At 38.1% G+C, this 14,556-nt stretch overlaps 1 protein-coding gene across 1 annotated transcript in view; it reads left to right on the forward strand.

Moving 5' to 3' along the window:
• The window catches only part of LOC311081665 (uncharacterized protein), a gene marked incomplete at its 3' end in the record, with an annotated part of 465,213 nt that extends 455,315 nt beyond the window's left edge, over positions 1–9,898 (forward strand). The window contains exons 3-4 of the mRNA XM_084112275.1: positions 9,341–9,851; positions 9,889–9,898. Coding sequence (XP_083968401.1) covers positions 9,341–9,851; positions 9,889–9,898 — 521 coding nt within the window. The remainder of the gene's footprint in view (positions 1–9,340; positions 9,852–9,888) is intronic.
• Positions 9,899–14,556: the final 4,658 nt, after the last annotated feature.

The raw sequence follows: 14,556 nt of genomic DNA on the forward strand, positions 1-14,556 counted from the left end.
ATTCTCAGTGGTCTTTAAATGATGATTATGCCGTTTTTAGCCAAAATCACAAAACCTGTGCCGTTTTCTGGGACTTTGCTTCAGCAGAGCGGCAGTAGCTCATTAGCAATTCGCCTCTGCGTTGTGGGCGGAGCCGTTGGCACGGAGACGACCCTCCCCCTCGTTCACGCCGCCGCCGACTTGAGCTTCCGAGAAAACGGAGGAGAATCTGATCATCGCCGTTGCTGGGTTTCCTATCATTATCGGATTAATTGCAGTTTAACCATCAGAGTGAAAGTTTATCATTTGCATGTGTTTTTAAGTCCTGCCAGTTTAACAGGGCGCGCTTGACAGGGCATATAAGAACGCAGAGAGAGAGAGAGAGAGAGAGCCTCGGCCGCGCGCGCGCACTCACTATTAATAATAATAAATAATAATGTGACCAAAACGGTTATACAAATGCTGTCATTATAAAAGGTTTCTAGTGTCAATGTATTGCTTGTTTATTTTGTTTACTTTTCATGGTGTGACACTTCTCTTCTCCCATGGTCGAACATAGAATGCTGCTACGTCAGAGCGGCCAAAGTGTCAACAAGCTTCCTCGTACTTTTTGACAAGCGTCCTTGACAGGGCGGCCAGAGCTTCTTTGCCGCTCAAGTCGGCGGCGGTGTGAACGTACAGTTAGCATTGCAACCCGCTACCGCACATAGGTGTTGATCCGCCATCGTCTTCTCTACTCCTCAGAACCTGAGCCACGCGGGCGCGGGCGGGGGCGGGGGCGGGGGCGGAGGGGAGTATGAGCTTGTGGCACCGCCCAGTGGAGTTACTACGTCACAACTCCAGTCTATTTTAGCTGGCATTTTAGCGTCTGCTACTGATTCACAGCCATTTGAATGCAGAAATACTCAGAAATACAACTTTGAACTTATTTTTCTCAAGATATGTCCTCTAACATCAGAAAAATGCCACAAGAACATGTTAACACCTAGAAAAACATGATTTTCATCGGAGTGGGTCTTTAAAGATACAGTACAACTTACCGAAAGGTATTTATGCCTCATACATAATATCGATCAATCAGTGTTTTTCAACCACGGAAAGAGGTCAATAAAACTGCAGGTGAACAATTATGTCACATAACGTTACATTTACCTCAGGAAAGCCATTTAATGACCAAACACATTAGCTGACTAGAAAAAATAGCTATAGAGAGGAGTATTTTGCTAAATATGTGCACTATATTACATTTGTATTATATTTTTACTTGTGTCATAATTTATTATAATGAAAACCAAATTGTATTTAATTTAATTTGTTAATTTTTAACCTTTAATAATTATAGCAATTAAAATATCGTGATAATACCGTATACCGTGATAAAAGCTCAATCAATTAATTGCAGCATGAAAATTTGATACCGGCACATGCCTAAGTATTACTATAGTTTTTTGGACAAAAAACGTTTAAAATTGAGTGATTTATGACCTTTTCCCACCCTGTTTCTCATCATCTGATTCAAACAGTCTGTTTTGGGGGTGTTTCCCCTTTAAGAGTTCAGTGTTAACGCCCACTGTTATGATTGGCTAACGTCAGTGCCTATGCATCAATTGTTAACGCCCCCTTGTCAAAATGTATGGATTTTGCGGAGCTGTGTTTACCGTTACCATAGTAACGGGTGATGCGTGCGAGGCGATTGCAATGATGTTTGATTCTGAAGGCGTTTCTCAATAGGCTTGTTTGAGATGAGCAAAATCTGCGCAGAACCGATCAGCGGTGATCAGCGCGAGATGCATGCCGGTTAGAAATGTGTCCGAGTGCGGTCCGCCTTGCCCTGATGTCATGCTGACATATATCAAAAAACTCTCGCGACTGCAAGGCGGAGGTGTCGGATTCTGCAGTCGAGCGCAGTTGCTCTCCACTGACTGCGCTGATCAAGAGCATGATGGGAAACGACTTGCTGACGACACAGCTTAATGCTCATTGGTTTAAACAACTGTGATGTATTGTTCTCTTTTAAAATGTTTGATTTTAAAACTCTAATATCATGTTTTATGTGTATATGTTATGTGTGAATATTCCTAAACTCTCTGACAGTGCGATCTCTTTGGGTTATGCAATTTAATTTTTTATAAAAAAAAAAGAATAATAATAAAAACACATGTCTGTATTAAAGAAAAAAATATTGATAAACATGTATTTGGATTGGGATTAAATAACAAGTACTTTGGGTGTCTTGTTCATTTTATTTATTTTCATATAGAAGCAACATAACTTAAATTCCATCCAGTTTATTGGCAACACTGTGCACGAGCGTGAATCCCGTGAATCCCGCGATATCCATCTTTGATCTCGCAGGTGTCAGATCCACTACGAGAATAGAGAACTGTCCGGCTTGCCTGCGCTTTTTTCACTCCTCCTCTCACTGCAGCCGCCTACTCTCGCATACATTTCAGGCGAGGCCAGGCGCATCTCAAACAAGCCTAATGTCAAGGAAGGATCCTAGGAAGACAGAATTTCGAGGATGCTACGTCATCGACATCCATCTAAGGACTGTTCCAATGTCGAGGATCCTCGGAATTTCCACCAAGGACTAGTCCTTCGTTCGAAAAATATCCCATATACAGGAAAGGATGCATATGTGTAGCCTTCGCGCTCTCAAATCACCCACAATCCTATGCGCGCAGCTTTGCTATCTTGTTCAAAAAATTCAAAATGTTGGACGTTAACGGAGTCGGAGCGTTAACGGGTCAATATGCTTTCAAATGTAAATATATTTACGTTACCAAACATTTGTTTTAAAAAATAATTACATCCATTATGTTATGGGTCAAATTGACCTGCACTGTTTAAACACACTTGACAGTCAAATAATCAATATGATTAAAAAGGAGTTTATTGATTTAAAAACGATTATATTGCCTGAGTGAACAGAACTGCGTCCATAGCAACGCTCTGTTTTTCATTTTCACTGACGTAATTACGCACTGACGTGCACTTGCTAGCCTGTTCCATTTACGTGTTCTCCGAATGCTAAAGAGGAGCCTCGCCTAGCCTCTGAAGGAAGTGACTTGGAAGGACCAGTCCTGCCAAGGAAGTATCCTTGACATTGAGAAACACCTTGAATCTATTTTTTTACAGTCTATGGTCTGAATCAGAGTAAATGAACCACGTTTTGACAACTGAGAATGCATCAGCCCGTCCACATAGAAAGTGTGAAACTATTTTGTCAGTTTGACAGCCTACATCTTTTAATAGCCTACGGGGCATGACGGTCATGAAAACAATAAGTAGGTTAAACTAAGTAAAAACACTGTGATTATTCATAATGAATTAAACTGCAATTAACGTTTTAAAACGTTTAAAAGTTTTAAATAGCCTACATTACTTACAGTTTGTGTCGTCTTGTTGAGCCCAGAATAGTCCACACGGCCTTATCTTGTACAAAAGTTTTCTGGCAAAGCCAGCATCATACTGCGATTGTTCTCAACTGTCACTCATCCTTGAAATGTGGAGAACACACGCTTGAATTAACACTGCCGTGACTGGGACGTCCGCAAAAAATAAACTGCATCCATCTTCCCCTGACGTCTGGATCTTTCAGCAGCATATATTATTCAAACATGTTGTTTGTCCACAGCCAGGAACAACAGCACATCTGCGTGATATCGCAATCCTCTTGTAAACAGACCCACTCGCTGCACGTCGACTGAACAACACATGTGAAGCGCGTGACAGTTGCGATGATGAAATGAGGCTGCGCTTGAAGCGTAGTTGTCTACGCTGGATGCGATCATATGCAAACGACTGATACGTCACTTCGTACCGTGACGTCACTTCATACCATGGATCCAGAACAGGCTGTATTTAGAGCTTGATTAAATAAATGATTCGTTTATAATGGGGAGGACGTCTTAAGCTATGAAACTTGCAGGACGTTTTAATGGTACAAGACCTCTTATATACCAAAAGATCAAGGCAAATTTGCATGGTTTCTCATGTCATGACCCCTTTAAAATCACAAATGATTTACTCTTAGCTTCTGACCAAGGCTGTATCTCAATATTAGTTTTACTTGATCTTAGTGCTGCGTTCGATACTAGGGCTGGGCAAAAAAATCGATTTTTCGATTAATCGTTTTTTAAAATGTGGTCGATTCAAAATCGATTCTCAAACGCCAAGAATCGATTTTTTTCCATCTTTATTTATCTATTACCCACTGTTCATATAGGCTTGCAAACTTAATTTTATAGCTAATGCTGTGAGATTTTATGTTAGTTTTATCTAAATCATAAAATAACCTCAATTAGTGCTGCACGTTTAATCATATCGCAATCGCGATGTCAAGCCTATACGCAATTAGGCTATATGACGCAAAATGCTGCGATTTTGTATGAAATAAACAAATCTGGGCTTTTAACGCAATGCAGCATCTGTTAATTTTTTGTCATCCTTTGGCTAGTGTTACATGATCCCGCTCTTATTCATGCAAATGCTTTTAAACCATTCATACGCGACAAGACAAAATAGATCTCGCTGCCTGTGAATGTCCTGACTGTGACACAGAAAAACTTGCGATGATATCGTGCGTGCGCACAAGACAGCCCAGAATAGAGTTATCTTTCGCGCTTGAACGAACAATAAAACACACAATAATGCCAAAATGTCTTTTTGTTGAGTATTTTCATAACATAAGAGCAGTCTTATGATGAACGTGAAGAGTTATGACTCGTGAGAGAATGAGGCGCGTGTGAGATCCGCGTCTCTGTCAACAGCGGCTGGTCTTAAAGGGACAGTACACAGTAGCCACTAATTATCTCTGTCGTTAAAGTTAATCAAATAACAAAGGGGACATATATATATATATATATAATTCTATATATAATTAATGCAGCACAGACTGTTTGATAACTTTATTCAATTTATGTATATGGCCTAGCTGTTAGACAGGAAGGGCACAGATAAAAATTATATGCAATGTTTTTATATGGGTTTATGTGAGGATTGTTAACCTGTTTGATCAAGACATGCGACTGTTCTGACTTGTCCAATTTTCAGCATCAATTTTTCATCTTGCATCAAAATCCTGTCTATTCATTGTATGCATTTGAAATATAGAGTTGGGTTCTGTTTTAATACCCAAGTGTACCTAAAATAAAAAGAGTTTAATATACAGGTTTGTGGCTCTTAATTTCTTTTTATTAATTAAACACTTGAAAACTTATGTTCACTTTTCTTTTTCTTTTTTTAATAAATATAGGATTTGTATTAAATATTAATTGAGTCGAATCGAAATCTAATTCAGAATCGAAATCGAAAAATCGAATCGAGAATCGAAATCGAAAATCGAATCGAGAATCGAAATCGAATCGATTTGAGAGCTTGCGAATCGAAATCGAATCGAATTGTAACATCTGAATCGATACCCAGCCCTATTCGATACTATAGATCATACAATACTCTTAGATCGACTACAAAATTATACTGGTGTTCAAGGACAAGCATTAAGCTGGATCAGATCATACTTATCTGACCGCTACCATTTTGTCTATTTAAATGGAGAAAAATCGATCATAACTCCAGTAAACTATGGAGTGCCGCAAGGATCTGTGTTAGGCCCTCTATTATTCTCAATATATATGTTGCCACTTGGAAATATTATAAGGAAACATGGAATTAGTTTCCATTGTTATGCTGATGACACTCAAATCTATATTTCATCACGGCCGGATGAAAACGCTAAATTATCTAAATTGACAGAGTGTGTTAAAGATATAAAAGATTGGATGACGCGTAATTTTCTTTTATTAAATCCAGACAAGACAGAGGTACTACTTATCGGTTCAAAAAAACGCCCACAAAACCTCTCACAATACAACTTTAACATAGTAGGATGTCCTGTTACTTTATCCTCTACAGTAAAAGATCTGGGTGTTATACTAGACTGTAACCTGTCTTTTGAAAATCATATTTCGTATGTTACAAAAACTGCCTTTTTCCACCTTAGAAACATTGCTAAGCTACGTAATATGCTATCAGTTTCTGATGCAGAAAAGTTAGTTCATGCGTTCATGACCTCGAGACTAGATTACTGTAATGCTTTATTAGCTGGTTGTCCTGCATCCTCAATAAACAAGCTACAGTTAGTCCAAAATGCAGCTGCTAGAGTTCTTACTAGATCAAGAAAATTTGACCATATAACACCGATTTTATCATCACTGCATTGGCTACCTATAAAGTTCCGTATTAATTATAAGGTATTGCTACTGACTTATAAAGCCCTAAACGGCTTAGCTTCAGTCTATTTAACGGATCTTCTATCACCCTATAATCCATCGCGCTCTTTAAGATCACTAAATTTGAGGCTTTTGGTCATACCTAGGATATCCAGATCCACCAAAGGAGGGAGAGCATTTTCACATTTAGCTCCAAAACTCTGGAATAGCCTTCCTGATACTGTTCGTTGCTCAGATTCACTCTCCCAGTTTAAAACTAGATTAAAGTCGCATCTCTTCAGCCAGGCATTCGTATAATACTTTTTATCTTACAGTTAAATCCGGTCTCTGGTTCATAAACGCCAGAGGAGAACTGGCCCCCGACTGAGCCTGGGTTCTCCCAAGGTTTTTTTTCTACATTAGGTCACCTGATGGAGTTTTTCGGTTCCTTGCCACTGTTGCCTTTGGCTTGCTCAGTTGGGGATACTTAATTTAATTTAATTAATCAATCAACAATTGATCAGCATTACCAAACGCGGACGTTTTACACTAGAAACAAACATTGATGTACTATTTTAATTTAATACTGTGAAGCTGCTTTGATACAATCTGTATTGTGAAAAGCGCTATATAAATAAAGTTGACTTGACTTGACTATATGACAAACGCGACAGCGACTACAAAAACAGGTATTTCTGTTTTACATTAAGCGGCATCTAATGTCAGGGAATGAATTTGCATGTTCACTCAGCTCATCGTCAGCGAAAATCGCTTGGGTGTGAACACAAAAAACGCGTTGAAAAACGCTGGTGAATAACGCGCGCCGATATTCGTCCCAGTGTGTACGGCCCTTAAGGGTATCTGTTGGTTACAAATATGTAAATTTTTCAATAGCCTACATTATTTGTGCGATTTTCTGTATTTCCAGAATACTATATTTTAATTAGCGGTGGGAATCTTTAGGCACCTCACGAATCCGATCCGATTCTGAGAGTCACGATCCGATTACTTTTTTTCTTATTAATTAGTTTACCAGCTTTTTATTTATTTAATCACATGTGTAATTATTAGTACTTTTTAAAATAATTACAATTGAAATTTTAATTGAAATTAATTAATTTAGCTTGAAAGCATTAAAGCAAGTAGTAAATAATAAAGAGGAACAAATAAACATATTACGTACTTTTAGTATGTAAGATTATCTAAACGTTTTCCAGTCAAGATCTGTGAGTGATTTTTCTCTTTCTCAGCTTTACTGTTGTTTGATTGTTACTATGACATCATGGACAGCAGGAGATATTCACTAATGCACTAATGAAATATAAGATGTGGTTTGTCTGTTTTATCCCTTAAAGGTATAGCGGAGGATTTTTTCACTTCCGGGTGGAATGCCTATACTATTGGTCCTCCTAATTGAATTAATCAAACTTTTCAAAAAGTGGAGAGGGCGGGTCTTATCTAAAATTCGGAAAGATCCTCCGCTATACCTTTAAGACATAACTGACTGTCTTTCACTAATTTCGTGTCAGAAATCATTTTGAGATTTAGTCGGACACTCTCTGGTTCCCGTAGTAACCGCTCACGTGGTGTTTTCATACTTTATCACAGCTGAAGTGAAATAAATGCAATATTTGCCAAATAATACACGGATGTTTCAGAGACATTTTCATTCAATACTTTATGTACTGCTTCATACAGCGTCTGTTTGAACAAGAATAAAGTTCAACATAAGCTACTATCAATGAAGTGGAGTCTATGTTTTTTAAGCAGTTTTAAGGCAAGACACTACAGGTGAATGGGGTAAAAAATTTAACTAGCAGATATCACCATGAAACTTTCCCAGTTGATTACCTACATTAAGATGAGAAAAACATTTATTACAAGTTTTCTGTAATTTAATGTTTAAATATGCAAATTAGGCAATATCTAATTAAATATGCACTAATTTGTATATATTTTAAAAAACGAAATCTGAGTATTGGATAAAGCCAGATTTAAAATTATTTTTTCATTGTGTTCACATATTAGATGGGGAAAAAATTACAGAGGGATTTATGGATATCTACTTTTGTTATCCTATAAATCAGAATATACTGTCAATAGCCTTAAAAAAATGATTTTCGCCATGTTTTTTGTAATAAAATGTTATATAAATCAGGCTAGGAATAATATATTTACAAATCCCTCTGTAAATGTCTTCATAATATAACTAGGTACAAGACTGGAAAGTTTGGTGTATATAGGTGCTACTGAAGTGGAGATTTCGTACTTGGAGTATGAGAGAAAGGTCATTTTGAGAAAACCGGCTTTAAAGATTTATCATCAGCCAATGAGAGTGCGCATTCAGCCCTTTTACTTTCGCGATTGGTTGCTGATAAAAAGGAAATGACCATATTTGGATCCGACAGCATTGTACAGTGAAGAGAGAGCTTTCCAGCCGTGCCTGTGATGACAGAGAGCAGACAGAGATCGCGGATCGGCGGGATGATTTACAACGACAACTTTTGTTGAATTTACGCGAAATCTACAGACGCAAACAGACAAAGTGTAATAAAATAAAGACCTAAATGTGTATTTCGGACTTTTTTTCACCACAGTCTGAAAGAAGACATGTTATTGAAGACAAATATCCAAAAATCTCAAAATTGACCAGTAAAAAAACCCCAATGTTTTTGCCTGCCGTGTCTCGCCTTAATTTGATAACATCTTGTGAAAAGGGGCATAATAGGTCCCCTTTAATAATTAAAGTTTTTTTGTAAAATAAACGACATATCAGTCTAAAAGTTGGTGTCAGAATTATGGCACTGTTGTATTTTTTTATGTTAAAATTACGTAAGATAATTGTGTCGTTGATCAACTATATTTAATAGTTCTCACTATAGAAACATGGTATTTGTGCCTATAATGCTTTGAAAAATAATAATTGGAATATCAATGTACCTCATTTGTCATGAAAATTTTCGGGGACGTATAATTGATTTATAAAAATGCATAAAAGTGGTTGTAATATTTTATAGCAGTTGCTTTCTGCTATTACATCAGATCTCACCTTTATGTCCATTCACTTTATATTTCTCTCTTTGAATTATTATGTACTGAAAATTAATTTTAAAATAAAATTATTTTTCTTTCTTCACATTTCATTTCAGACCTGATGGAAGTGAAGGAGGAGAGTGAAGAACTGAGTGAAGTGAAGGAGGAGAGTGAAGAACTGAGTGAAGTGAAGGAGGAGAGTGAAGAACTGAGTGAAGTGAAGGAGGAGCGTGAAGAACTGAGTGAAGTGAAGGAGGAGAGTGAAGAACTGAGTGAAGTGAAGGAGGAGCGTGAAGAACTGAGTGAAGTGGAGGAGGAGAGTGAAGAACTGAGTGAAGTGAAGGAGGAGAGTGAAGAACTGAGTGAAGTGAAAGAGGAGAGTGAAGAACTGAGTGAAGTGAAGGAGGAGAGTGAAGAACTGAGTGAAGTGAAGGAGGAGAGTGAAGAACTGAGTGAAGTGAAGGAGGAGGGTGAAGAACTGAGTGAAGTGAAAGAGGAGAGTGAAGAACTGAGTGAAGTGGGGGAGGAACATCATGTCAAACCTGGAGAAAAACCTTTGAGTCGCTCAAAGACTAAAAAGACATTTTTAAAGAAAAGAAGAGCCAATAAATCTACAACCTGCACTCAGTGTGGGAAGAGTTTCACACGCAAGGATGGTCTTGAGCTTCACATGAGGATCCACACTGGAGAGAAGCCGTTCACATGTGATCAGTGCGGGAAAAGCTTCACACAAAAATCACATCTTAAGCAACACATGAAGATCCACACCAGACAGAAGTCGTACGCGTGCCATCAGTGTGGAAAGACTTTAATAACCAAACGTATTCTTGAGCTTCACATGAGGACCCACACCGGAGAGACGCCGTTCTCATGTGATCAGTGTGGGAAAACATTTCTTGTGGCAGGAAACCTGAAGAGACACCTGACAGTTCATACGAAGGAGAAGCCACATTCATGTTTTGAATGTGGAAAGAGTTTTTCACTGCGGCAACATTTACATAGACATCAGAAAACTCATACTGGTGTGAGAGAGTACATGTGCTTTGAGTGTGAGAAGACTTTTATTAGACTGAACTGTTTAAAACGGCACCAGAGAATTCACACTGGAGAAAAACCTTACAAATGTTCACACTGTGACAAGAGATTCAGTCAGTCAGCAAATCTGAAAACACATGAGAGGATCCACAGCAGAGAGAAGCTGCACACGTGTGATCAGTGTGGAAAGAGTTTCTCTTTTAAAACTCACCTGAAGATACACATGAAGATCCATACAGAGGAGAAACCACATCACCACAGCCTGAGATCATGATAAGTAGGTTATCTTTATGTGCTGAGAAACAAAAACTTTGTCCCAATTCAGAGGCTGCATCCTCCAAAGGCCGCATTTGAAGGCCGATTGCATCACAGCGGTGCGACGAAGGCTGTCCCAATTCAAAGGATCCTTCTAATTAGGCCCACCGTCAGTGTTGCCAAGTCCGAGGTTTTCCCACGGAATTGGACTACTTTTAAGTTGTTGCAGCAGTAAAAAAAAATTCCGCGGGTTGATTTCCACCCCTGCAAGTATGATTTTGGCATTCCGACACCCCCAAAACATCCATCAGACACACAAATCAAGTGGAGAATTCGGCCTCTCGATGGAGAAGAGCCGATGGGTTTTTTGGGCTACTTTTGTTGCACAGATCTGGCAACCCTCCTACTGTCCTTCTTTCCCCGGGCCACGAAGGACAGAACGAGGAAACAGCAACAGCCGAGAGGAACGAGACCGAGAGGAGCTGATGGAGCTAGTTCAGGAGGACATGAAGTTTCAGAGAGAGACAGAGGAGAGGAGATCACAGGAGAACAGGGAGAGAATGAACAGATTAGGCTTGTCTGAGATGCGCCTTGCCTCGCCTGAAATGTATGCGAGAGTAGGAGCTGCAGTGAGAGGAGGAGTGAAAAAAGTGCAGGCAAGCCGGACAGTTCTCTCTTCTTGTAGTGGCTCAGACACCTATGAGATCAAAGACGAATATCGCAGGATTTATGCTCGTGCACAGTGTTGCTAATAAACTGGATGGAATTTAAGTTCTGTTGCTTTTATATGAAAATAAATAAAATGAACAAGACACCCAAAGTAGCCTACTTATTTAATTCCATTCCAAATACATGTTTATCAATCATTTTTCTGTAATACAGACATGTGTATCACTGGTGATCGGTTCTGCACAGATTTTGCTCATCTCTAACAAGCCTATTGTTTTCTCTTCTTGACAGATTAGATAAACTTTTTCTTATGTGAATTTAAATCTGTAAATTTAAGAATCTTATACACCATTTTTATGTGAGTTATAGTTTATAAATGAAACAAAAAAAAATATTGTTTATTTTTGTAATGAAAGTTATGGCTTGTAAATGTAATAAATTACTCTGTCATTTTCTTTTCAATGAATTTGTACATTTGATTGAAAATAAATTGTTCTACACACTTACAGTACTTTTTACAACTATTTACAAGATAAGTTACGTTTTGTAAGAGATATCCTCTGGAGGCAAGGCTTGAGAACCCAAGTGCAACTTTGACAAAATAATCCAAAAACATGAAACAAAAGCATGGCGTGGCATGAAACAATAGTGATGTTACACTGAAGCTTCAAAGTGCGTATCGAGTACACAGTGCAATTTCTCATGAAGCTCCATGCTGGAGCGTGTATTGTTTTCAGAAAAACACGTGATCAACGAAAAACGATGCCCCACTTTCTTTCCAGTCACATGAATTCTTTACTTTGCGTGTCGGAATGTTTGAACCCAGACCATCACTCTACAGGTTTTTGGAAGTTTAAGTGCATTTACTAAAAATATTTTTTATAAATAAGCCTATACCTATGTTACATGATCATATATTCTGCCATTTAAACAGCATAGAAATCAATAATTAAATCACCATTTACTTGCATCAAGCAACTCTGTTATATTATACGGGGAGGGGCCAGCCTCAGCGGCTCCAGTACGTCATCGACAGTAGGGGCAGGGCCAGGACCTCAGTGGCTCCAGTGCGTCAGAACCACCGTTTTAGCCCAAAAAATCCTGAAAACAACAATGGTGAAAAACTGTTTTAACAGTCTAAGTCCACAATTAAGTAGCCTGGATGCCAGCCGAACTTAGCCCTGTCCACAACATTTGAGGTCGGGAAGTTCGGTCTGGACTTGGTCCGTTGTGGAGCAACTATGCTCCAACCAGAGCTGTTCGGACCAATCAAATATTCAGGGTGGGCTTTATACGATGATGGACAGATAATCATCAACAGTAATGTAATCATCCATGTCACCAAAGAGTGCTTGGGTTGAATTCGTTTACGACAAAGAAAGACTGCCGCTGGAGAATTGAGATGTGTAGGCTAGATTCCACCATCGCATCTGTTCTGTTATAGAAGATATCGACGACAACGCATTCATTTTAAAAGAGGAACAGAGAACCGCGATCAAGGCATTTGTCGATCGGAAAGATGAATGAAGAACATACGTCACTTACTCTGTTGCTCTGATTGGTTGTAGGTCTATCCAATTGAGTGCAGAGGCATTTTCATTCCTGGTTCGGTTGAAACACGCCCCATAATCAAAGCTCAATGGAGCAGTATCAGTCTCACATTCTGACTAGAATCTGAGTATGACGACGTCAGGCTAACAATTAAGTACCTCACAGTATTTATAGTGTGTTTTAGCAATACATTTCTATCATTTATTTATAATGCGTTTAGATTTTTTTTTTTTTGAGAATTGCCTTTACAGTGACTTAATAAAATGAACTCATTTGTCACAATAAAACAGTGCAAATAGTTGTACACTAGATAGCATCATGACGTGATTCATTCTAACCAATGAGACTGCTGGAACTTTAATGCGCTGTCATTCCAGAATCAACTTGATTTCAATTTCCAGATTTGACAGCTCTGCTCCAAACAAGTAAGCTTTTTAAATATTTGTAGTAATATCTGAGTTTTCCATTTAAGATTATTGAAACAGGTCAAAATGGTAATGAATTAATTAATTGGAATTAATTTACACCCACTTTAGTGGTTTATGATTATGTGCATATTATTCTGCTTCTGTTTAAATGAACGTACAACCATTTTGGTGTTAATTTGATTTATTATTGTTTTTACGTTGCTATTTACTCTGTGACTACGACTAAACTAGGCATGCTGTCTTTGTTTTAAAGTTTTAAATAACGCCTGCGCCTGTAGATCAATGTATTTTGTCCAATGCGGAGGAAGACTCGTTTTCAGTAAAATTAGGAAAGAGGTGGTATTTCTGTTTTTACAACGTTTAGCTCACGAGTTAAGAAAAGAAAGTTAAGATGAGAAAATTTGAATTTTGTTAAGAGTGACCTAGCTGTCTCTGTTGTTGGTTAGCGTAGCACTCACTTACTTACTTACTTACTTACTTACTTACTTACTTACTTACTTACTTACTTACACACACACACACACACACACACACACACACACACACACACACAACTTATCTTACCTCGTTCCCTGCTGGGTCGATTAGCACGCTGGTTTTTACACACCCAAACACTCCATTTCCATCGCTGACAGAAATGCACGTGGCGCAAAACAACACACTCATCTAAGTTGTCTTTTGTTTCTTTTGATTTTCGTTTTGTTTGTTACATTAATACTCTTCTTCTTCTTTATATGGCGGTTGGCAACCAGCTTTCGGTGCATTACCGCCTCCATCTGGACTGGAGTGTGGATCAAGGGTCGACCTACACTTCGTTAAATTCTATTTAATAACCCAGTTATCTTCAAAAAAGAAAACAAATTTCACCAGATCCTCTTTGCAATATATCATGCAAATTTAATGTAATCTGATTCTCACCAAGTTGTGAAATTAATCTTTGTCTGGCTTGATGATATTTAGGACAATACATAATTACATGCTCTATAGTCTCTTGACTATTGCAATATTCACATATTCCATCTACATGTTTTTTCATTATAAATAAAGTTCTATTTAATCCTGTATGACCTAGCCTCATTCTAGATACCACATATTCTCCACTCTTACTTCTACATGTATTCCTGTTCTTTCCCACTTTTCCTTGAATTCTATATGTCTTCCAGACTTTTCATTATCCCATAAACACTGCCATTTTCCATAAATTTTTGCTTTAATTATACTTTTAATTTCAGCTTTACTGTATTTAATATTCACCTCTATTTCAGGCTTCTCTGCTGCTTTTTTCACACATTTGTCAGCCAATTCATGTGAAATGTAGTACCAATACCAGACTTAATCAGATTGTTTGCTAATTGCATTATTTCAAACACTATATCCTGTCTAGACTCAGAGTG

This window comes from Abramis brama (genome assembly GCF_963993115.1).
Source record: "Abramis brama genome assembly, chromosome: 1".
NCBI lineage: Eukaryota > Metazoa > Chordata > Actinopteri > Cypriniformes > Leuciscidae > Abramis > Abramis brama.